This window comes from Oryx dammah, unplaced genomic scaffold (genome assembly GCF_014754425.2).
Source record: "Oryx dammah isolate SB20612 unplaced genomic scaffold, SCBI_Odam_1.1 HiC_scaffold_8, whole genome shotgun sequence".
Lineage (NCBI taxonomy): Eukaryota > Metazoa > Chordata > Mammalia > Artiodactyla > Bovidae > Oryx > Oryx dammah.
In genome coordinates this window covers 47,031,054-47,052,970 of record NW_024070192.1, presented here as the reverse complement: position 1 = coordinate 47,052,970, position 21,917 = coordinate 47,031,054, and the positions used below count along the sequence as shown (strand labels likewise).

Below are 21,917 nucleotides of genomic sequence, written 5' to 3'. Positions count from 1 at the left end.
AGCAGGGCCACGCCCACACACCTGGGCTGATTTTCCCAACTCCAGATCACCATGCACGCAGCTGCACCTTCGGTTCACTTACTCTCTTTAGCAACCTTACAATTTAGGTGCACTTCAGTCTGTGTGCCTCTAGGGCTACAGCTGTTTAGTTTCAGGGTTTGCTTCGAACCAGCTCTGTCTGTACCTGCAGTGTCCATGGTGAGCATCATTAGCCTCACGTGACTACTTGAAGCTGATGAAGATGTAAGTTCAGCTCCTCGGTTGTGTTACCACGTTTCACATGCTCAGCAGCTGAAGGTGGTTGATTCCCGACAGCCAGTGGAGGTTTCCAGGACGCTTCTTCCAGTGCCGTAGAAAGTTCTACTGAACTGGACTCGTCTATGCTCAATTGTTTTCTCTTTATTCAAATAAATCCACCTCAAGTGGCACAGGAGCCGTTCTCTCTAAGCAGGCTGTGGAGATCTGTCCTCAGGTGGGTTTCTTAAGAGCGGTCTTGTTTGCAGATGGGGTGGGGGCGGCTCCTCCTGAGCCCGTGGCCCTGGAGCCCACACTACCTCCCTGTCCTTCCTTCCTGGTCCCCCCTCTTCAAACCAGGACCCACACACTGTTTAATAGGAGAACATGGAAAAGTGAGACATAAAAATCCATTTTCTTTCAGATGCAATTTCATTCCTGGCAAAAATGGCCAGGCTGAATACAAGTTTTGCCCACTATAAGCATTTCTGAGGATACTCTTATAAATACAACTTTAAAAGAAGCCTGGAAGTAGAAGGGGAACTTCAACAGCCAGCCTCCCCTCCATTCCTTAATCACTAGAATTATAGGACGTGTTTGGGGAAGGACACAGATAACTCTGAGAGGGTTCCATTTTTCTTTTTTTAAAAAAGCTTTTCAAAGGAAAAAAAAAGTCAAAACCAGCACCCAGATCTGAAAGACCTATGTAAACTGGCAGGAGAACCTGACTTCAGTGGTGGCACACAGCAACTCACTCCAGTCTGGAAGACAGCACGCGGGGCTGGTGGGCTCTGGAAGATGCATAGCTTGGAGAAGAGAGCTGCCCCCACCCTGGGTCTGCCCAGCGCCATCCGCCCAGAAGCAGTGCAGCGGGGAGTACACCCAAGGGAGGGGCGGGGGGCAGTCCTAGCAAGGAGCCACCAGCCTCCGTTTCCGGATACACGCCCAGATCCACTCCGGGGAGACCTGCTGGGCCTCGGGGTTCCTGTCCCTGCCACCCAGCATGTGTGTGGCTGAGCCCACATCAAATTCCTGCACCAGGTCCCCATCGAAGGCCACAAAGTAGCGTCTGAGGCGGCTGAAGTCTGGCGTGGAGGGTGGCAGGTAGAGCCGCACCCCAGTGAAGATGTCCAGCAGCACCTGCAAATGCACAGCAGTCAGGGGTGGGCTGGGCTGGGCTGGGGCTCTGACCCTGCTCGGGAAGGAGCTGTGAGACGGAGACTAGCGGCCAGGACGTGGGGAGAGCGTTTACAGGGAAAAAGATAACGGCCTAAAACCCCCATCCTGGGGCTTCCCTGGGTGGTCTAGTGGCGAAGACTCCGAGCTTCCAGTGCAAGAGGCCCAAGTTTGATCCCTGGTCAGGGAACTAGGTCCCACGTCCTACAAGGAAGGGCCCCGTGTGCCACAACTAAGATCTGGTACAGCCAAGTAAAGATCAAAACCCCAAAACCCCCATCCTCCGGCCACTCCAGGTTATGCGTGACCGACATGCCTTTCCATCCTTGCTGAGGAAAAGAAGGGCAAAGGGACCCTCATAGGGACCCGGAAAAGGGGAAGCACACATCTCAAGAGTCACCCAAGGACTGGTGGGCAGGGCCTGTGGGGCCCGGAGTGATGCTGCCTGACCCACGAGCAGTCCTGTGTGCATGCCGAGGGGCCGGGAGCCCTGCTCGTGACTGATGGAGTCAGGGCTTCAGGTAGGGGAAACACGGCAAGGTCCTCTGGGTGACATGGTGACTGGGTTCAGGGCCTGGGTGTCTGACCTCCACGCTGTCGGGGGCAGGGGGTGGGGGTGGCACAGCCTCCCTGTCGTGACCAGATGCCAACACCTCTATCTGCCTCTGAGCCATCAGTGCCTCCAGGGTGGAACCCAGTCACTGGCCTTGGTAAGTGCTCAACAGCGGTTGTCAAACCAAACTGACAGCAGAGTAGGAGAGGAGAGGAGGAGGCCAGTCACTGAACCAGCGCTCTCCCGCTCCTCACTGGCTGGCCCTGTTCACAAACTCACACGGCTGCACTCCCACACCCAGGTTGGGCTTCCTCCCCTTTAATGTCAACTGGGATTTGGGACCAGCAGCTGGGTGGGTCCTTGCAGCCTCCTGGCTGTTCTATCTCCTGCCTGTGGGCACAGCTCTCCTTCCTCTCTGCTTGCTGGCTGGCTGCCTCTGCAAGGCAACAAGAGGGCACAGGGTGGAGCCAGCAGACTGGCCCTGCCTGAGGCCAGGGTGCTGCAAGAGGGCGGGGGGCAGGCAGTCAGCCCGACCACACCTTGCCCATTGCTCAGCGTCCAAGTGCAAAGAGCTGGGAATGCAAGGTGCTCGCCCTCACCTTGGCTTGGCACGGGGTCACATCAGGAGCCTTCCGCTTCACTCCCACTCTCACAGGGGAGGGCTTTGCAGCTGGCAGGTTGCCTGCAGGCGAGAGCTCGGGGTGAGAACCAAGAAGAGGGCAGAAGCGGTGATAATGGTCCCTGAAGTCAGGGGAGCTAAGAGAAGGGCAGGCCCCTCTGCTATTAGCATGGGTGAGACAGGAAGGGCTGTCCACTGAGCCCTGAACTCAGAGGCGGCTCATCCTCAGCTCCCATGGGCTCTCGGGGACCCTGTCTGGCAGGTGTGCAGAGCAGGAGGGTAACCCGCAGATCAACGGCTGACCGTCGGATACACACACAGCAGGAACGCAGCCATCGACGCGGCAGTAGACCGGGTCCCAGGACCTCAGGGCTGGGGGGGGGAGACGGGATCCCCGTCCACTCCTCAGTGGTCCAACCCCTCCCTCCCTCCTTACCGCCGCCCGGCTTGCTCCCAGCCTTCTTGGCGCTGGTGGGAGGCTGCTTGGGGGAGGCTCTTGGGGCCTTGTGAGGCACAGCCGGCCCTGAGGTGCCCTCGTTCTCCCCGCTGCTGCCTCCTGCGGCGGAACTCCCCTCGTCCCCAGCCATTATGGCGAAGGCCGCCCGCTCCTTGGACAGTTGGTACAGCTCCTGGGAAGGGGAGAATGTCGTGCTATCCCTCCTTTCCCAGCCTCGGGCCTCAGGCAGTTTGTGTGGTATGTTTTAGGTGCCTGGGCTGAGGAGAATGAGGGGAGGAGGACACACAGCAGGCCAAAGGAGCTCGCTTCCTCGGTGCTTTTCTAGCTCTGGCCCCGTTTCTGGAGTAATCTGCACAGATCACTGTTCTCTGTTCCCCAGTTCTTCTCAGCAATGTGGAGACTGAAGCCTGGGGGGCAAGTCCTCCCCAGGAGGCTGTGAGACAGGGCCCAGGGCTGCCCAGGGGGCCTGATGCAGGCAAAGCTCTGTCCTGGGGGACGTGCTGCTCTCCCTTTCTAGTAACTGCCCTCCTGGCCTCAGCATGCTGGAGAAAGGAGAAGGGGAGGACGCAGGAGGTCAGGTGCCGGGAGAGTGGGGAACAGGACACGCGCGCAGCCCAGTCGCCTGCACCTTGAGTTGGGGGAGGTTCGTGGCAGACTTCCAGTCCTTATCATCACGGATTTGAGTGCAGCGAGGGAATCGGATGGAGATCCCATCGGCCGTGTGAGCCTCAGATTTCGAGAATTCAGCCCCTGTGATCTCCCACACGGCAGCTTTCTGTCAGGAGAAGTCAGGTCACTCACTGGTTAAGTAGAAAACACCTTCCAATCAGGCGAAAGCAGTGCTGCTGCTGTTCAGTTGCTAAGCTGTGTCTGACTCTCTGTGACCCCATAGACTGCAGCCTGCCAGGCTCCTCTGTCCATGGGATTCTCCAGGCAAGAATACTGGAGAAGGGTGCCATTTCCTCCTCCAGGGGATCTTCCTGACCCAGGGACTGAACCTGTGTCCCTGCTTGACAGGCAGATTCTTTACCACTGAGCCTCACCTGAAAGCCCAGCTAAAAGCAACAGAGCACAGTTAAGACCGAAACAGCAGTGGGTAACCGCAGGGAGACAAGTTCCAGCCCCACTGCTGAGGCTGTGTGGCCTAGGGAGTCCTGTTTCTTCCCTGGGCCTCAGCTCTCTGTCAGTGCAGGAAGGACTGGGCCAGGCCACGTCTCGAACAGACGCTCTGACTCAAGGAAGGAGAGGCCCTTCCTGTCTGGTGAGGATGGCCCTCAGTATTGACTGGTCTTTTCCGTGCCTGTCACCTGGCTCCCCATCCCTGGGTGGACTGTCATTGCTGCTGAGATGACGTCTCTGTGTCAGTAGAGAATGTACAAGCTCATTTTGGGGGCTGGAGGACCCCAGGCCACAGGATAATACCTTTGGGTCTGGAACGATGAAGTCAGGGTAGTAGATCTTATTGATTTTCAGCCAGTTGGGTATCTTGCTGGGATCCTAGAGGAGAAAGATGCTGTCCTGGGCTGTTGCCAAAACAGGACTTAAACACGCTCTTGGTCGCAGGCTTGTGAGAAGAGGTGACTTATCACAAAAGGCTGCCCCTCACCCCTGGCATCCTCCCTGCCCAGGGAGGCTGTGGCCTGGACGGCACAAAGGCCAGTTTCCACAGGGTAGGTCCTCAGAGGATTTGAGGGTCTAACACTGCTCCTATGCAAGCAGCAGCTCTTTTCTGTGAAGACAGACAAACGAGACCTACAGCTCCCCCCCCACGCCCCACAACACTGCTCGTCTCAGAAATGATGGCTGGTCCAGAGGCCAGGGCCCCAGGGGCCCCCTCACCTTGCTGATCTTCACCATGTCCAGTTCCGTCTGCAGGCGGGCGAGCGTTGCATCGTCGTGGCCTCCTGCACACTTGGTGACGGTGCACCACTTCTGGCTGCTTGGGTCATAGCAGCCCATGAGGAAGATGGACATCATGCCGCCTGGGGGGAGGAGGCACTGTGAGAGGCAGCCTGCGGAGGAAGGGGCCCGGGCCTCGGGGGCGGAGCCCTGGAGATCACCTGGATCCACACCAGCCGTGTGAGGTTAACCATTCTGAGTCCCAACTTCAGTGAATTCGGGACAATCACACTGAATGCTGGACTAAAAGGAGTTGAATAGTGTCTGGCACCCAGAAACAGATGCCACGACTACTAGTTCCTGAGACCCCAGCTTCCCCTCCAGTTCGGAAATGGAGACTTTCCCAGAGGAGAAAGCCACCAGGCCTTGGAGACACAGTGGCTAGAATATTTTTGGGCCAGCGAGCCCAGGGCACTCTCACCTGACCTCTCCCTGCCTGGGTCTGCAGCGCTCCCTGTTCCTGCCTGAGGCAGCACGGGCAAGGTCAGGGCCCCTAAGCCAGAGCTCCGATGTCACGACTGGCCATGCTAGCACGTCCAGCCAGGAAAAGGGCCAGCCTATGCCTTGAGTGGTGCCTTTCAAAGACGCACCATCCCAGGGGCCAGAGGCCACCGACCTTTGCTCCCTTGCCCGTAGAAGGCCCCAAGCACCACCAGGTCAGCTGTGTCGGCCATGGCACCCTCATTCAAATAGTCTTTCTTCACTTTCAGCCAATGCCGCTTTCCAGGCTCATATGTACCCTGAGGGGAAGCAGGCAAGAGAGAAACCACAAATGAGAATGGAGGCTCTGTGAAGGTGGGCTTTGCCCTCCCACTCCATCAAGGCACTTCAGGAGACAAACACAAACCCAGCCTTTAGATCCAGAATCCTGCAAAGGCACCCCCCACCCAAGCACCTCAAACTGCCACAGCCACGTCCTGGTCAGGGCGGAAGAAAGCAAAGGATGTGACCATTTTACCTTCACGTCCTTTAGCACCAGCCCTTCCAGCCCCTCTCGGATCACCCTGTTGATCATGTCCACCAAGTCGGAAGCTTTCTGCGGGAGAACAGGAGAGACACGGAGATTGATGTGAGAACAGAAAAGGGCTATGGAAGCGAGGGAGAGGTGGTTCCTTTTCACACACTAGCAAAGTGCCTGCTAGAAACACCCTGACTTGAATACAGGAACAAAAGGGCCAGTGGAGCAGGGACCAACCAGAGAGCTGCTTCAGCTGTGACTCTGGGCGCCCACCTGGGAAGGACCTTTCACGCCCTGCCCTCCCAGGTGGGGACTAGCACACGAACACTGGCAGAGCCTGTCTTACTGTGCTTTGCTCTACCACATTTTACAGATACTGTTTCTCCTTTCTTTCTTTCTTTTTTTTTTTTTTTACCAAAATGTTGTTAGATAATAGTAAGTATTTTTTTAGTAGTATTTTTAGTTTAGTATTTTTACCTTAACTAAAAATATTATTTTAGACATAATGCTATCACATACCTAATAGACTAGAGTGTTAATGTAACTTTCCTATGCACTGGGAATTCATAAGTTACGTGACTTATTTTCTTGTGATACTGCTTTACTGTGGTGGTCTAGAATCAAACCCACAATATCTCCAAGGTCTGCTTGTATCCACATCAGCCTTCCTCTTAAAAAAATAACTAATACTCATCCTCCCAACCACATCTGACCCATGGGGGGTTCTGCTCTGCTTTCAAATCATGAGGACACTGTGAGGGTGGGATCCTCACTCACTGTGACTTGCTTCATTTCTGAGAACATGATCCGGTTGGGAATTTCCACCATGTTGTCATAAAGAAGCTTCCGCCGCTCACACAGAGGCCTGAGGGGGACAGAAGAGCTGAGGTCAGGCCAGGATGCTCCTCCAACCCCCCAGAGCTCTGAGGAGAGACGGGATAAGGATGGACTGGTTTCCTGAGAGGTCTGCCATGGCTCCAGGCCCTCGTGTCTATCAGTTCTGCCTGCCCAGGGTGACCAGGGCTCCGTCGGGACCAAAGACGGATGGCATGGCTGTGGCAGAGTTACTTCATTGTTATAGGTCCTCACTCTACCTCATCAGGCCAGACAGACTGTGTAAACCCTGGTCCCCTTTGAAAAATAACCCTGACTCTCCTTTGCTGTATCCTGTCTCACTATAAGGCCCCAGGCGGGCTGTGCTTGGGTCAGAAGGCTGACAGGCCTCAGGACCTCAAGCCCAAACCCCAGCTCCTACCCTGGCAGTTCTGTCTCCTTCCATCTCCCTCCCCCTCCACACTCAGGGCTGGGGGCTGGGGTGGGGGCAGGGATGCCTCTCTAAGGGAAGAGGGGGCCAAAATGGTTTCTAGGACTCAAGAGATCAAGACTGCGAGTTATCCCGAAGGTGGTCCCAACCACAGAGCCTGACAATCCCAAGCTTCTGGTTGGCAGCCTCTCCCAAGACTAAAGCCTCTGAACTGCAATTCATCTGCCTTATGCACCCAGAGGCGCTTTTGAAGAGAGAAACTGAAACCCTACAGCGCTTGTAGTTGGGTATCTCGTCAACAGTCCATTCTGCTGTGGGTGGCGGGGTTTCCTCTGTGACTTAAGCTTTCAGAGTCGAGATCTAGTCAGCACACTGGCTCTTCCTAACCCTGAATGGGGAGCCGGCTGTGCAGTAATTGTGCTCCCTCTCGCTCCTTCCTGCTGCAGCTCCTAGGCCCAGAGGCACTTCCACCAGCCCCCTGCCCTCTCTCCTTTCCAATCTCAAGCCCCCACCTCCCTACCCAGGAATCAAAAATAGATTCCTCACCTATCCATCAGGCTGACATCATTGAAGTAGATACAATCAAAAACAAACAGGCAGACATTAGCATCCTGGAAGGCAGCTTTCTGTAAGGGAAAATGAGGTAGTAGGTACATGAGGGACACACGGGAGAAGCAGTCCACTTTCACAGACCCTCTGAAGCGTGTGGTACATAATGCATGTTTGTGCTGTGAAGCCCCTGGGCCATAAGGGCACTTGGCAGACACGTCCTAAGTGGAGACTGACCCAGTTATAAGCCAGGTGCCACTATAAGGTTTTCTTATGCAAAACACAAAAACAAAACACATCTAAACTTAGGGCTCAAGTCAGTACCAACTCAAAGATGAAGATAAGTTTGACCCCAAGTAAGCGACACATCCTTCTGCATCTGGACTGAAAGCACACACTCATGCACACACACACTCTTGCTCACTGGGCCTGAGCAAGTACCTTGTGCACTCCCAGAGTCCCAAAGGGCAGTGGTCTGCCTGTCCTGTTGTCAATCAGGAGCACCTCAGAGTCCAAGATCATGCTGTGGCCCCCAGGGAAAGCCTGGGGGATGAAGTCCTTAAAGTGGGCCACCTGGAGGCAGAAGGGTCACTCAGAGGGAGCCAGGACACAGAAAGCAAGAGCCGGGCCCCCAAGGGAACACGGAGCACCGACACGTGCCAGCCTAGCTGATATGCAAAACAGACTCAGGTCTCAGCAGCTGGCCAGACAGGAACAATCTGCCATGTTTCAGGACCTCGGCCCAGACCCTGGAAGAGGTCAGCTCACATCGGGGTCAGTTTCTATTGGCTGCAGAGAATTTGCAGGAAAAAGGAAAAGATTGAAGGTGAAAATGAGGGGAAGAAGGGAGGCAGACAAACATGGAACAGAGGGAGGGAAAGTGGGCAGGCGGGATTCGTGCAGGAGAACACACCAGTGGGAAAAAGGATGGAAAGAGAGAAGTGGACTCCCTTAGAAGCAGCGAGGAGGTCCTGCTCAGCTCTCAGAAACACTCGGAACTGATGGCCTGGCCTGACTGCCCAGCCAGGCGAGGCTGGGCAAAGGTGTACGCGTCCCCGCCCCCGGGACTCTGAGCAGACAGAAGGGGGAGCAGGGGCAGGAGGGCCACCCAACCCCCAGCCACCAGAGCCAGCTGTCCCCACTGCTTTTCCCTGGACAACCCCCAAGGGCTCCCAGAGGCCCCGGGAGCTGAGAAGGGCCGAGGGGTGAGGTTCTCAATGCCCTCTGATTAAAGGCAGGAGCCGGGGGGGTCTCAGAAGCCCCCATGGGATTGTGTTCACATTTGAATGTAAGCCTCTGGAGGCATAGAACTTCCGTCCTTCTTTGAAATTTTTCATTAAATGCTGATGCCCACTACCTTATACAGTGCCCAGCATAAACCCTTGATAAATATTTGTTGAACAGGGGACTTCCCTGGTAGTCCAGTGGACAAGACTCTGTGCTTCCACTGCAGGGGGCACAGGTTTGCTCCCTGGTAGGGGAACTAAGATACTGCACGCTGTGTGGCACAGACAAAACATCAAAAAAAAAAAAAAAAAAAAAAAAAGGTTGAACAAATTGATGACTGATTGCCTAACAGTTCCTTGTACCCGAGCCACGACATATCTCAGGGGGAGCACACAGGACCTAGAAAGGCAGAGGACAAGCATGCAAGTCGTCACCAGCTGAACTCGCTGTCCTGGCGTCACTGCCCCTAGGCTCCACGATGGCTGACCCCCAGCTACTCTCTTGTTCCTCCTGAACAGCCCCACATTATTGGAAGATTCCAGAAATGAATAAATCAATTCATTCTTCCATTTAACAAATACAAAACAGACTCTATTTTGCATGAGAGCTGGAATGGCAACGGAACACAGGCTTTGAGATTCTTAGAGACAGGTAGAAGAGTCCTGGCAGAAAGGAAGGGGTCTGTACCTTGTGTGGCAGGACAGGCTTGAGACTGCGGCTGAAGTAGCTGAAGTGGTCCCCCTTTTTATGCACCTGGACTCGCTCCCCGTCATACTTGATCTCAGAGAACATGCCGTTCGGACACTTCTTCATGGCATACTCGATGGACTTGCAGGCCTCAGCCTTGGGGGCAGGGGAGGGGGAGACAAGCCTGGAGACTTAAGGTGCTCTTCCCAGAGAGGTGGCTCAGCAGGGACAGCGTGAAGCCCGGGGCCCCTCAGCCAGAGTACACCCTCAGGGCAGGAGGGAGTGAAAAGGATGGGCAGCATCATATTCTGATATATTGTTTTCACTTTATGAATGAGAAAACTGAAATTCACAGAGGTTAAGTGCCCACTTTCTATTACACAGATAGTGAAGGGCAGGAATGAGATGTGAATCTAGACCCAACTCCAAAGCCTGGGTGGCTAACCAGTAAGTTGTGTAACCTATTGTTGCTGTTTAGTCACTAAGTTGTATCTGACTCTTTTGTGACCCCATGGACTGTAGCCTGCCAGGCTCCTCTGTCCATGGTGTTTCCCAGGCAAGAATACTGGAGAAGGTTGCCAATTCCTTCTCCAGGGGATCTTCTCGACCCAGGGATCAAACCTGCGTCTCCTGCATTGGAAGGTGGATTCTTTACCACTGAGCCACCAGGGAAGCCCAGTATAAGCTATGCCATGCTTCAAATGAGACTGTGGAACAGATTCCAAAAAAAATTCTTATAAAAATCAAAAAGTCTACTAATGGAGGTGACTGGTCCTGTCCTTCAAGTGGAAATCTTACTATTTTGGTGCTGGCTATCCCAACACAGAACCCTAGAACAGGACTTCAGGAAAACACCACAAGGCTGCTTCACAGAAAGCAGTGCACCCCACTGAAAGAATACAAAGGCTCTCAGAGCAGGCACAGCAGCAGGCGTGGACTATCCTGTTGCACAGGAAAACCCACACCAGAAAGGAAATCTCATTTATCATGAAACAAGCAGAGGCCCAAGGAGAGCTGGTCTTCATTCCTGAAGCTTCTTCTCTTTCCAGATAAAAAAGGAGACCTAAGGTACCCTCTCACAGGAAGGCTGGCTCTGTCACCAACTCTCAGAGTTACTTTGGGGCATGTCACAGAGACTCAGGAGTTACTGCACACATCCACCTGACTTCAGGAAAGAGGACTGATGAACCGCATAGGGCAGACACTTCAGATACCATTCACGTAAGAAAACTAAGGATCAAGAGAGACTAAGGACCTCGCCTAAGATTCCACAGCTGGCTGAGGGCAGAGATGGCTGAGTTCTCAGGTCTTTCCACTGGTCACACTATCTCCCCCTCTGGCATACTCCCCCAGGAGAAATACCCCCTGCAACTCTACTCTTCCTTCCCCCAAATCTTCCAGCCATCTTTCTTGCACGGCCTTCAGCGTCATACCCTCTCAGATCTCACAGGGGAGGGTAGTAACCTCACACAGGAGCAGAAAGCAGGGCAAGAGCAACGTCCTTACCAGCATGGGCTGCACTGGGGTCATCAGAGAGGCCTGGACACTCAGAGCTCGTCTCTGGCCTGGCTCCTTCTCCACCTCCTGCTCGTTGCGGAGGACCCGCTCCACCACATCCTGCAGGTTGCGTGAGGCTTTGAAGGCTTCATAGGCATTGGGGTCTAGGGCATCTAACCTGCCGAGGCCGACAGGAGCAAGGAAACAAACACCACTGTTCTTGACCTTATTGCTCTGGATAACAGCAATATGCTGCAACATATCATGTCCGGCAACAACAGGACATAACCGCTTCCCCATATATTGGGATCTAACAGCTTCCCCATATATCGGGACCCCATGAATCCCAATACATGGGGAAGTGGTGATGTCCTATTATCTAAAGGCTGTCACAGGAAAAAAAGATCTTGGAAAACTCAGCTCTTTTGAGATACCATGCAACCTGGATGCTGCCCTAGCAAAGAGGGGGCTGGAGTGGGCAAGCAACTTTGAACATATTCCCTATGTTTGACTCTAACAGTTCTGTGAAAAGGGTACTGTTATCTCCATTTAACATGAGAAAAGGGAGGCTGAGCTAGGTCAACTGACGGGTCCCACAGGAAAGAAGGCGGCACAATCAGGTCAAACCCAAATCGGGGCTTCCAAGTCTCTGACACCAGCTGACAACACAGGGAGTGGGCAGCTTCCACCATCAGAGGACTTGGTACTTACACGTGTTTTGCACCTGAGTTCATCTTCAGATCATGCTTGATCAGCCTGATGATGCACTTAAGGTCGTTGGCTGTACACCTAGAGTGATGAGGCACATTCAACTTGCAAAGCTCTGGACTCCCACACCTTCCTCCCCTAGTGATTCCGTCTCCCCAGGCCCATCCCCAGTGGGCAGTGCCCCCACCTGGAGGCGATATCCTGCAGAGCCTGTTGCTGCTCATCCTCCTTGGTGAGCCTGGAGAGCCGCAGGAGGAATTCGTCTACCTCCTGGATGGTAAGGAGGCTCTTGGCAGCTGGAGGGAAAGACTTGCTCTGCTCAAAGAAGACTCTGATTGTCTCTGACACGTCACCCTGTCTCCAAAAACCAAAATACCATGCAGCAGCCCCAAAGTGGCCATGTGTAACCCCCAAGCCCTGATGACTACAGGTGAATTAGAGATTTCAATCACTGCTTCTGTCTGAAACTCACAAATATCGACTTCACTGTTTAGAGACTATATCCCACCCACAGCTCCTGGAAAGGGCACCTCCATCCACCACAGGATCTGGCCGCCTGCCTCAGATGAGAAGTGATGTAAGAACTAATGTGGGGCCAACGAGACAGACATAGTCATCAGATTACGGGGGTGTTTGGACAGCAACTTTCTAGGTGTCAAGGCTGGAGTCATGAACAAACCAAAACTGAATGGCAAGCCCAAGTTATAATGGAAAAAAAAAGCTAGGAAAAAACAGGGCCCAGAGGGAATCCTCTGCTAGTGGCTAAGATGCCAAGCTTCCAACGCAGGGGTCACAGGTTTGATCCCTTTTAGGGAACTAGGACCCTATTAATACATGCCACATGGTGCGGCCAAATAAAGGTCTAGAACAAGAGCCCCTGGAGAGAGAGTGGAAAGTCTAAGATCCACCCTCGTAGTCTAGGTCTTTCTCTGAGGCTCAGCAGTAATTTAAGTCTAGTCTTCAGAACCTTGTGAAGCTAACAGCTGTAGCCTCCCGTTCAACTCCTCTCATAATGAATGCTTGCTCACGTGGGTTTCAGTTTTCTGAAACAGTATGTGCTCCACCAGGAAAAAGAGAGTACGGGTGACGGGCTCAGCAGAACCCCCCTTGGAGACCACCTGCCCTCCCCTTCCTCTGACCTGCTCCAGGTCTCGTGTCATGTCATCTGCGCTGCAGTTAAAAATGCGGCTGAAAAGCTTCACGATCTGCTTATCATTCAAGTTGTAAACACTCTTAATGACACCCGGCAGCAGCAGCTTCACTGTTAGGTACACGTCACCGTGGAAACCATCTGGAGGAGACAGAAGAAAGAAACCTTTCTTGAGACATGGAGCTTAAACAAATAAATACATAAACTCAAAGAACCAAAAGAGCTGTCTGCATTGCTGGCCTTGCTGCACAGGCCCTCAGGGGAGGGTGTGCATTCACCGCAGCAGCAGAGGCCATGGCCTTCGGCAGCTGGGGGTCTGTGCGTCTGCCTCCCTATAACCCCTGGATGAACCCCTGCAGGGCAGAGCCATGACTTTCACTGTCGTGTTCCCAGTGATGGGCACATCACAGATGTTTAACGATCATTTTTTAGACGAATGAAAAGGAACACAGTTGGAAGATTCTATTCCAAGCTGTGCAAGTGGCTCACAAAACCCAAATCAAACAGGAGAGTGAATTTTCCTTTTGGTCAAATGGGATAGTTCTTCTGACCTCCTAGGGGGCAGAGTAAGGAAGGAAGAAAAATGCCCATGTGTTTGGAACAGATCTGGCTACACACTGAATTTCAAGACAGCAATATAGCAGAGCATTAAACCAAGCACGAGGCCTGTGCAACTGTACAGTTCACGTGCCCATGAAGTTGGCCATGACTCTGAGCTCTTGAGAGAAGCCCATCCAGGATGCCCGAGGCCCACCTCCTGCTGAGCCTTTCTGAAGGAAGTCCTGGATGATCTGGGTTTTCGTGTTGTAGCTAGGATTTTCAGCCACCATGGCACACAACTTCCGAAACTCACGCAGCAGACAATCCTTGTGTTTAGGGTCACATTTGCTTGAGGACAGACTTGTCTTAGGGGTCTTAGGGGTAGGGCTGGAGTGGGCTTCCCCAGAGTTGTTGGGCTTGGCTGTTGGAGAGAGAAAACGGGAGAGATGATTCATTTTGCCTTGCTGAAAAGGAAGCAAGAGAAACTAATAGGCACTCTGCTGGTTCTCTATGTGTAGCTTCACTTAATCTCCCCAAAGAGCCCTTTGGGAGTAGATATCATTGTACTATTTTGTGGGTGAAAAAACAGAGGTCAAGTGATTTCAAATCTCACAGCTATTAAGAGTAAAGAAACAACTGCCTCACACTGAAGCAAAGGACCAGCTGATGTGTATTTCTTATATGAGTGCTTACTGAAGAACAAGGGCCATTTTCAAGCCAAGAGTGGTCAGGACGATCTCAGAGCAATTGTAAAGCTGAACCCAGAAAAGCTGGAATCAGGAAGGAAAAAGAAATCAAGGGACGCCTTAGTTACTCTGAAACTACTTCTACTGCAGATTGTTGGAACTGGAAGAAACCTTCAAGATGATCTAGTTCAATCTCTTCTTATCGGTGAGGAGACCAAGGCCTGAGGAGAGAAGCATTCCCAGTCGCTTGCCACTAGCTCCCTGCTCCTCCCCACCACCCCCATCACCACTTTTTCTTCTTTCTTCTTATAAAAACAAAAGGAGGCTTCCCCTGAGGCTCTGTGGTAAAGAATCTGCCTGCAAAGCAGGAGAGGTGGGTTCAATCCCTGGGTCAGAAGGGACTCCCTGGAGAAGGAAATGGCAACCCACTCCAGTGTTCTTGTCTGGAAATCCCTGTGGACAGAGGAGCCCGGCAGGCTACAGTCCATGGGGTCACAAAGAGTTAAGACATGGAGCGACTAACAACAATAACGAAAAGTTCTAGATTTGGAATTTCCCTGGTGGTCCTGTGGCTTAGACTCCACGTTCCCAGTGCAGGGGCCCAGGTTTGATCCCTGGCCAGGGAACTAGATCCCACAGGCTGCAACTAAGACCAACACAGACAAATAAATAAATAAAAATTTTAAAAAAGGTAGGCAACAAGGAGGGCTTTTCTCCAGACACCCCAAACAACTCTCAAGTGATCCTCTGTTACCTCCTTGTGACCATTTACAAAGTAAATTTCACCCTGAAAGCTTGCAGCAGACAGCCATTACCACGCTGTCTGCTGATGTAAGCGTCTTCTTGCCTGAGGTTTGTAAATTAGAAATCTATCCTCATCTCTGACCTGGCATTTAAAGAGAACTTTAAGGGACAAAATCTCCAAAGTGTCACTGTTCGGCAGCTTGGAAAAAACGGAACACCCACCTGCCCCGAAATTCCCTCCCGAGAACCGGCTCTTCAGAAATACACTGCCCTTGCTGTCACCTGAACTCTCCCATATTTCTATCTTTGGCTGACCACTAGGCAAAAACCAAGCAAACCTCAGAGTTTAAAAATGTTAAAAAATTGTAGAGTCAGGCACTGTTTTTGCAACTTTCTCTTCTTTATTCCTTGTGAGACACTGTGGGGTCCACAAGGCAGGTGCTGCCATTCCCACTTCACAGATGACGCCTCAGAGGCCCAGGCCAGGACCCAGGTCTTCTGACCTCAAGTCCAGGCTTCTTTTACTCATACAGAGCAACCTCCTGGAACAACTTCTGAGCTCCTGAGTTCTGACTTTATTTTCTTTAGCTGAGGCAGTCACAAGAATGTCTCCAAATAAAACAGGTAACAAGTTGGAGGGTAAAAAAAGCACAGGTATTGAAGTGTAACTATTAGAAACTCCATAATGATGTTGAGCATTGGTTTTCTCATTCATAAAATGGGCCTAATAAAAGTACTCCCCAACGTTAAATGAAGAACAAATGAAACCACACATGCAAAAGCCCCAGCCCAACGCTGTCTGCTACACAAGGACATGCAGGACATCTCCCTTCTCTACTTTCATCTCCAGTTTGGGCAAGTAGAGGGATGCAATTTCTCACGATTCTTCCATTATCAAAAAGCAAGGAAGTGGGACTTCTCTGGTTTTCCAGTGGCTAAGAATCCATGCTCCCAATGCAGGGGGCTGAGGTTTGATCCCTGGTCAGGGAACTGGATCCCACAGGCTACAACTAAGAGTTCAAATGCCAAAACTAAAGATGCTGCATTCCACAGCAAAGAGGAACGATCCCGTGTGCCACAACTAAGACCTGGTACAGCCAAATAAATAAATAAATGTTAAAAAAAACCAAAAGCCCCAAAACAAGGAAGTAAATGGCAGGTTGTAAGAACGTCTGATCCAGGTAAACTACTTCAAGGGGAAAAAGTCTTGAAAGAACAAACATCTTTTTGCTGCAACAGAGATTAAAATATACAAAAAAATGCTATACATGTGGGGCGCTGAGAATTAGCTGGCCATTACCTCTCTGCTCAGATGAAAGCAAATTACAGTTGACTCTTGAACAACATGGGTTTGAACAGCATGGGTCCACTTACAAGCAGAGTTTTTCAATAGCAAATAAGTACTATACAATCTACAATTGATTGAATCCAGGGATGCAGAACTGAGGGTATGGTGGAACCATGCATAAAGTGGAACCTCAGATAAGAAGGCAGACTATAAATGACCTCTGGAATTTCAACTGCGCAGGGGATTTGGAGCCCCCACTGCCTGTGATGTTTAATAGTCAACTGTATTAAGCAGGCTAGATGGCACAGAATGGTCACTCTTAACCAGAGTACCAAATCTTGGTCTCCCAGGATACCTAATTAAAAGGACTGCAATAGCTCACGTAGCCCTAACCTATCTTACCTGAAAAGCCAGAAAACTTTCGGGGATTGGAATTGGTGACAAATGAGGCACCTTTCACTGGAGATGCTACCTGGCCAGTGGCTGTCAACTTAGCCTGGACAACAGCTTTCTTCTTTGGTGTGCTTGTTGCCTTGGAAGATAGATCTGTAGGACCCCAAAAAGAAGGGAAAATATCTTTCAGTGAAAAATCCCTGAGAAAGCTTTCAAAGACTATCAATTGCTCTTACAGCCTGGCTAGGTAAGTTACTACCATGGTATTAACCAAAAGGTGACTGTGGGCTGGCTGGTCTTCTTGACTGAAAGTACTAGGTATTAGGGTATTGGGGAGAGGGTGTTCTAGGGACAAAAGACCCAGTTATTCTTTACTTTTATTAGTAACTTAAATATTCATCAATACTCTCCACCCCTTATCTCATATATAACCTCCAGATTATTCAGAAGAAGTCAGAAATCATGTGTCAACAGATAAAATGTGAGGACCTCAGCTTATGGAATTAGCCTCAATTTAAAGATAAACAAGAAAGTAAAATGAAGTTGGATAAACAGAGCATGTTGATCTGGTACATGCAGGAAAACTTGCAGCTGCTGAGTTATTTGAGCTATGTGACAGTTTTAACTCTCCCTCTTATTTTTCTTCCTCTGAATGAGGTGGATCCAGAAGTTAAAAAGGGTGAAGTCAATGGCTAAGGCTGGGCAGGACAGGAGGGAAGCTGGAAAAATAAGATGTATTGGTTTTCTCCCTGAAGTCACTGTCCTCTCAAAGAAAAAGGACAGAGGTCCATTTTAGTCCCCCTATACTGACTAGAACTAAACTGAAGACATGTATATTACAATGACACTGATGGTCAGAAAGGTCTAATTGGATTTATCAGTGTCAGATTTCTAACATATGCATACATTTGAACACACATGTATGTGCACATACATGTTTTTGAGTATATACAAACATGTATTTTCCAGTTCTGCCTGCTGAAAGGGCCCAGAAGCAGCCAGGACACACACAGCATCAACATTTTTGTCTCTATTGCCATTTCCCCCATAACAGGAACAAGGACTATTCAGAGAAACGGCTGATTTCACAGCTGAGATAGGTAATCCTAAGAGCGAGCATACTGTTAGGCCAGAAAGCAAGGGAGTACTTTAAAACAATTTTTAAAAAGTGATCTGGACATCAAGGACAAAAATTAGCTCAAAGGGGTTCCCAACTGACCAAATATGGGACAATTTAGCACCAAATTAATAAAGTACAGGACAATGATAAGCCATCAGGAAAAAGTAGTAATCTGAGTCCATACAGAAAATAAGTTGAGAGAGAAAAGGGAGTAGTGTAGGTACTCTTTCCTTCAAAAATGTCAATGTCATAAAAGAAAACAAAGACCTCAGAGATGTTCCAGATTAAAGGCCAGACTCGACAACTCAGTGCAATACCTGATCTTGTATCAGGATTCCATACTGAAGGGAGAGAAAAGTTATAAATTATCTGATCAACTGACAAAACTAGAATACAGACGGTAGATTAAAGCATTATATCAAAGATAAATTTACTGGTTGATAGCTGTATTACAGTCATTATATCCTATTCTTAAGATATACACATTGAAATATTTAAAGGCAAAGGACCATGATGCATGCCCAAATGGTTTTGGGGGGAAGAAGTCACTTGTGTGGAAGGAGAGAGTAACAAAGAGAGCGAAAGAGTGAGCACAAACATGAACACAAATGATAAAGCAGAGAGCAAAATGTTAACAGGTAAATCTGAGGGAATACCCTGGAGGTCCAGAGGTTAGGACTCTACACTCTCACTGCTGAGGACCTGGGTTTAATCCCTGGTCACGGAACTAAAATCCCACAAGCCTCGAAGCACAGCCAGAAAAAAAAAAAAAAAGGTGAACATAAGCATTCTTTGTACTATACTATTTTTATTCTTGAGTAACATTCCTGAGTTTGAAGTTATTTGTGAACAATAAACTTAAAGAAAGACAGATAGGAAGAAAGAAATCGGGTTCTACTCTCATCTCGTTGCCTCTCAGAGCCAGCAAGATGAGAAAGCAGTATTTTCCACCCCACCTGCAATGTGCTGACTTATCTGCTCTTTCTCATTCTCTTCCAGCTCTTCCCAGCCTTCCAGCTCGGTGAGGTCCTCAATTTTTTTTGTGGTGGCCCGGGCCCGCTCCAGTTTCTCAAACATACATTTAATGTGGTACCACTCTTTCATATCGCCCCCCGACTCTGAAAAGGGATTGGGCACCACTTTGCCGATTCGGCATACGCCCTTGACAATCTTTTCCTTGCATTTTTTGCAGCCGGCGGTGCCACGCTTGGCGTAGTCCACACAGAAGCGTTGCTCTGCCATCTCACAGGGACCACTGCAGAGTCCCACATGCGACCCTGGCAAGAAAACAAGGCAGGCGGCACGTGGTCTTAGGTTGCTTTCCCAAAAGGACGGAACAGGCTTTCTTCTCTGGAGGAGGTGGTGTCCACGAAGAACTATCTCTGACCACTGGCCAAAGTGTCTTATGTCAGGCCGGTGACGTTGTTCTCTGAATAGGCACAGTTCTTTTTTCCTGAGTGCACGGAGAGTTGGTGGGAAGAGGATCTTAAAAGCCAAAGTCATACAGCTGCATGGAAGGGGAAGAGGCAGAAAAGTGAGTTACAGAGGCGCGAGGCTTCTAATTTCCTCAAAGGCTGACATCCTAACACAATAATCCATGCTGACCAACCAAGCATTTCCCAAAGTATGAAGGATTTTTTTTTTTTTTTTGGCTGCTGTCTGATCCCTGACCAGAAATCGTACTTCCGCCTCCTGCAATGGAAGCTCGGAGTCTTAACCACAGGACCACCAGGAAAGACCAGGTATGAAAGATTTATTGCCTACAGGATGAACAATTCCAGTACAGAAAAATTCAGTCTGCAACAGGATGTTCAATTACATAATTGAAAAATTAGGTATTATCTAATGTATACCTAGTAAATCACAATCAAGAGAATTCAAGTAACATAAAACCCTTTCTCAGGCCACCAGCAAACCCTAAGCCTTAAAATGGATGGTGACCCTTTAGCATAATAAGATTCTAAAGTTTCTTTTTAAACATCAAGAAAAATTACATCGGGAGTTCCCTGGTAGCCTAGTGGTTAGGACTCAGTGCTTTCACTGCCATGGCCAGGGTTCAAACCCTGGAGGAGGAACTGAGATCTTGAAAGCCAAGTGGTGCAGTTAAAAAAAAAAAAAGACATTATTTTCAGGAAGTCTTTAATGTGAAATATAAAATATTTGTTATCCTCAGAAAATAATTAAGCCACTATATAGATTTGGGATTTAATCAGAAGCCCTATTTTGAGAGGCAATTAAATGGAGCCTAAAACCTAACCCCCTGGTTTCAAATCCTAGTTCACTGGTCATAACACCTTGGTAATTTCCTTAATCTCTCAGTTCCTCAATTTCCTCAACTGTAAAATGTGGATAATAATAGTACCTAACTCGGAGAGTTGTCATTCTAAGAATAAAACCCTTATATAGTCAATGAAGCGATTATCCTTTAAGCAAAGGCTCCCTGTGTGCAATTAGCCGGATTATAACTCAGCAACTTCAATCTGGAAATGCTGAAGTAACTGGACAGCAAGAATCAAAGGAAATATTTGCTCCATCAATCTACATGGAAACAAGGACCATATCCACACAGTATCCCCCACTTTCTTTTATCCTCATTTTCTAAAGTATCCTCCCAATTCCAGCTTTCAACAGACTGTAAGTTATTTTCAGCCTGCACCAGGCTTTGTCGTCAAACTGCTTGCGGGTGATAATGAAAAGCAGGCTTTACTTGCTGAAGTGAGACGTGATGTAGACAACAGCAGGTAACTGGGAATCAGAGACGCGAGCACAAGTGTGACCGTGCAGTTCTGGGACTATGTTATCTTTTGAGAATTTCCCTTAACTTCCCCGAGTCCGCTTCCTTATTCCTAAGACAGGTAAAATATCTACCTCAAGGGAAGGGGGGAAACGACACTGGGTCCGTGGATGGGCGAATGGGAGTCCGGGGGTAGGGCTGTGAACTCCCTTGCAAATGTATACAAAAGGTGCGCATTCAGCCTTGTACGTTTTGGGGGAGAAACGGTCAACGTTTTCATGAAACTTCACAAAGGTCTCTGTAACCCCTAGATGCTGAACCACAGAGTATGTGAAAGTAGAGCAGGCCCGTAAGAGGCGCTCAAGTAAAAAAAAAAAATTAGGGTCCACCACCTTCCTGGAAAGCGATTTATGAAAAGCCGCCCCCAGGACTCCAAGGAGCCGGGGGGAGGGCACCTAGCCGCGCCCCCACCTCCGCAGGGTCCGGGAGGCGCTGGGCCACCAGGAGGCACGGAACCGTTTGGGGAACCCCTCCTGGCTCACAGGCCCCCCGCGGCCGCCACTTAGCATTTCCGGAGGGAGCCGAGAAGGGAAACCGTTGAGGCCCGAACGCAGCTGGGCCGGGAAGTGAGAGCCCCGCGGCCGCGGCTCCCGGAGGGGCCTCCCCTTTCGGGAGCGGGTACCGGCTACCCGCCGGGGCCGCGGGGAGGGCGAGAGGCGCGAGGCCCTCGACGCTTGCCGGGCTGGGCTGAAGGGGACGCGGCGGGAAGAGAAAGGCTCCCAAGCTCCGTCCGCAGCGCACCGACTCGGGCGGCGGCTGGGCGGACCCGGCCCGAGGAGCCCCGCGGGGGCGCCCTGCCTCCCCGGCGTGGGGCCGCGGGGGTCCCGGGAGCCAACCCCCGCGGGCTCCCGGGGGGCCGCCACGTCACGGAGGGTGTGCCCCCGGGCTCTGCGAGCCGGCGGGCGGGGGAGGAGACCACGGGGCTGGCTCCCGGGCCGCGCCGAGCCCCGCACTTCGGCCGCCCCCCTTTCCCGCAGGCCGGCCCCGCCGCGCCGCCCCCTCACCTGCCTTCCGGGCTCCGGCGCCACCTCAGGCCTCGGACCAGGCGCCCACAGGCCGCGCGCGGCCACGACGGTTGTAGTGCCTGTCTCTTTAAATCCGGGTCCTCGAGCTGGCCGCAGCACGCAGGCGCAGAGGCCCAGGCCCCGCCCCTCCCCCGCAGCCGCGCCCCGCGTCCCCGCCCCTTGCCTGCCACGTGGGAGGTGGCCCGGGTGCTCCGAGTGAGGCCCAGGGCTTACGTGTTGGTCCGTGGGGTTGGTTCGCGAAGTGCCACTGCGGCTGGAGAAAGCAGAGGTGCCGAGATGTGGCGGCGCCCTGAGGCGCATCCTGTTCTCAACTTCTGAGAATTTACCCCACCCCCTGCCAATTTACCCC

The 21,917-nt window shown here is 51.1% G+C and overlaps 1 protein-coding gene across 4 annotated transcripts; it reads right to left on the bottom strand.

The window, feature by feature from the left end:
* Positions 1 to 633: 633 nt before the first annotated feature.
* Positions 634 to 21,651, bottom strand: LIG3 (DNA ligase 3). Of its 4 annotated transcripts, none has more exons than XM_040244039.1 (20): positions 21,548 to 21,651; positions 18,706 to 19,256; positions 16,639 to 16,782; positions 13,733 to 13,939; positions 12,968 to 13,119; positions 12,016 to 12,182; positions 11,832 to 11,909; positions 11,130 to 11,298; positions 9,624 to 9,779; positions 8,151 to 8,282; positions 7,707 to 7,786; positions 6,674 to 6,761; positions 5,897 to 5,974; positions 5,555 to 5,678; positions 4,879 to 5,021; positions 4,462 to 4,536; positions 3,668 to 3,814; positions 3,018 to 3,211; positions 2,563 to 2,654; positions 634 to 1,374 (listed from the first exon to the last, which is right to left on the bottom strand). In XM_040244039.1, the coding sequence occupies exons 2-19, from the start codon at positions 19,250 to 19,252 to the stop codon at positions 2,585 to 2,587; spliced, it is 2,751 nt and encodes a 916-aa protein (XP_040099973.1). In that variant the 5' UTR covers positions 19,253 to 19,256; positions 21,548 to 21,651; the 3' UTR covers positions 634 to 1,374; positions 2,563 to 2,584. The 4 variants fall into 4 exon arrangements, with proteins under 4 accessions (XP_040099973.1, XP_040099971.1, XP_040099974.1 ...); XM_040244037.1 differs by having other exon boundaries at positions 2,563 to 2,645; positions 3,019 to 3,211; XM_040244040.1 differs by lacking the exon at positions 634 to 1,374 and adding an exon at positions 1,593 to 2,399.
* Positions 21,652 to 21,917: the final 266 nt, after the last annotated feature.

Coding starts and splice junctions, on each gene's coding strand:
- LIG3 (XM_040244037.1), bottom strand. CDS start 19,252: ATGACTTTGGCTTTTAAGATCCTCTTCCCACCAACTCTCCGTGCACTC. Junction 8,283..9,623: donor AGCCTGTCCTGCCACACAAG/GTACAGACCCCT, acceptor TTCTGCCTCCAG/GTGGCCCACTTTAAGGACTT. Junction 6,762..7,706: donor GATGTCAGCCTGATGGATAG/GTGAGGAATCTA, acceptor TGTCCCCCTCAG/GCCTCTGTGTGAGCGGCGGA.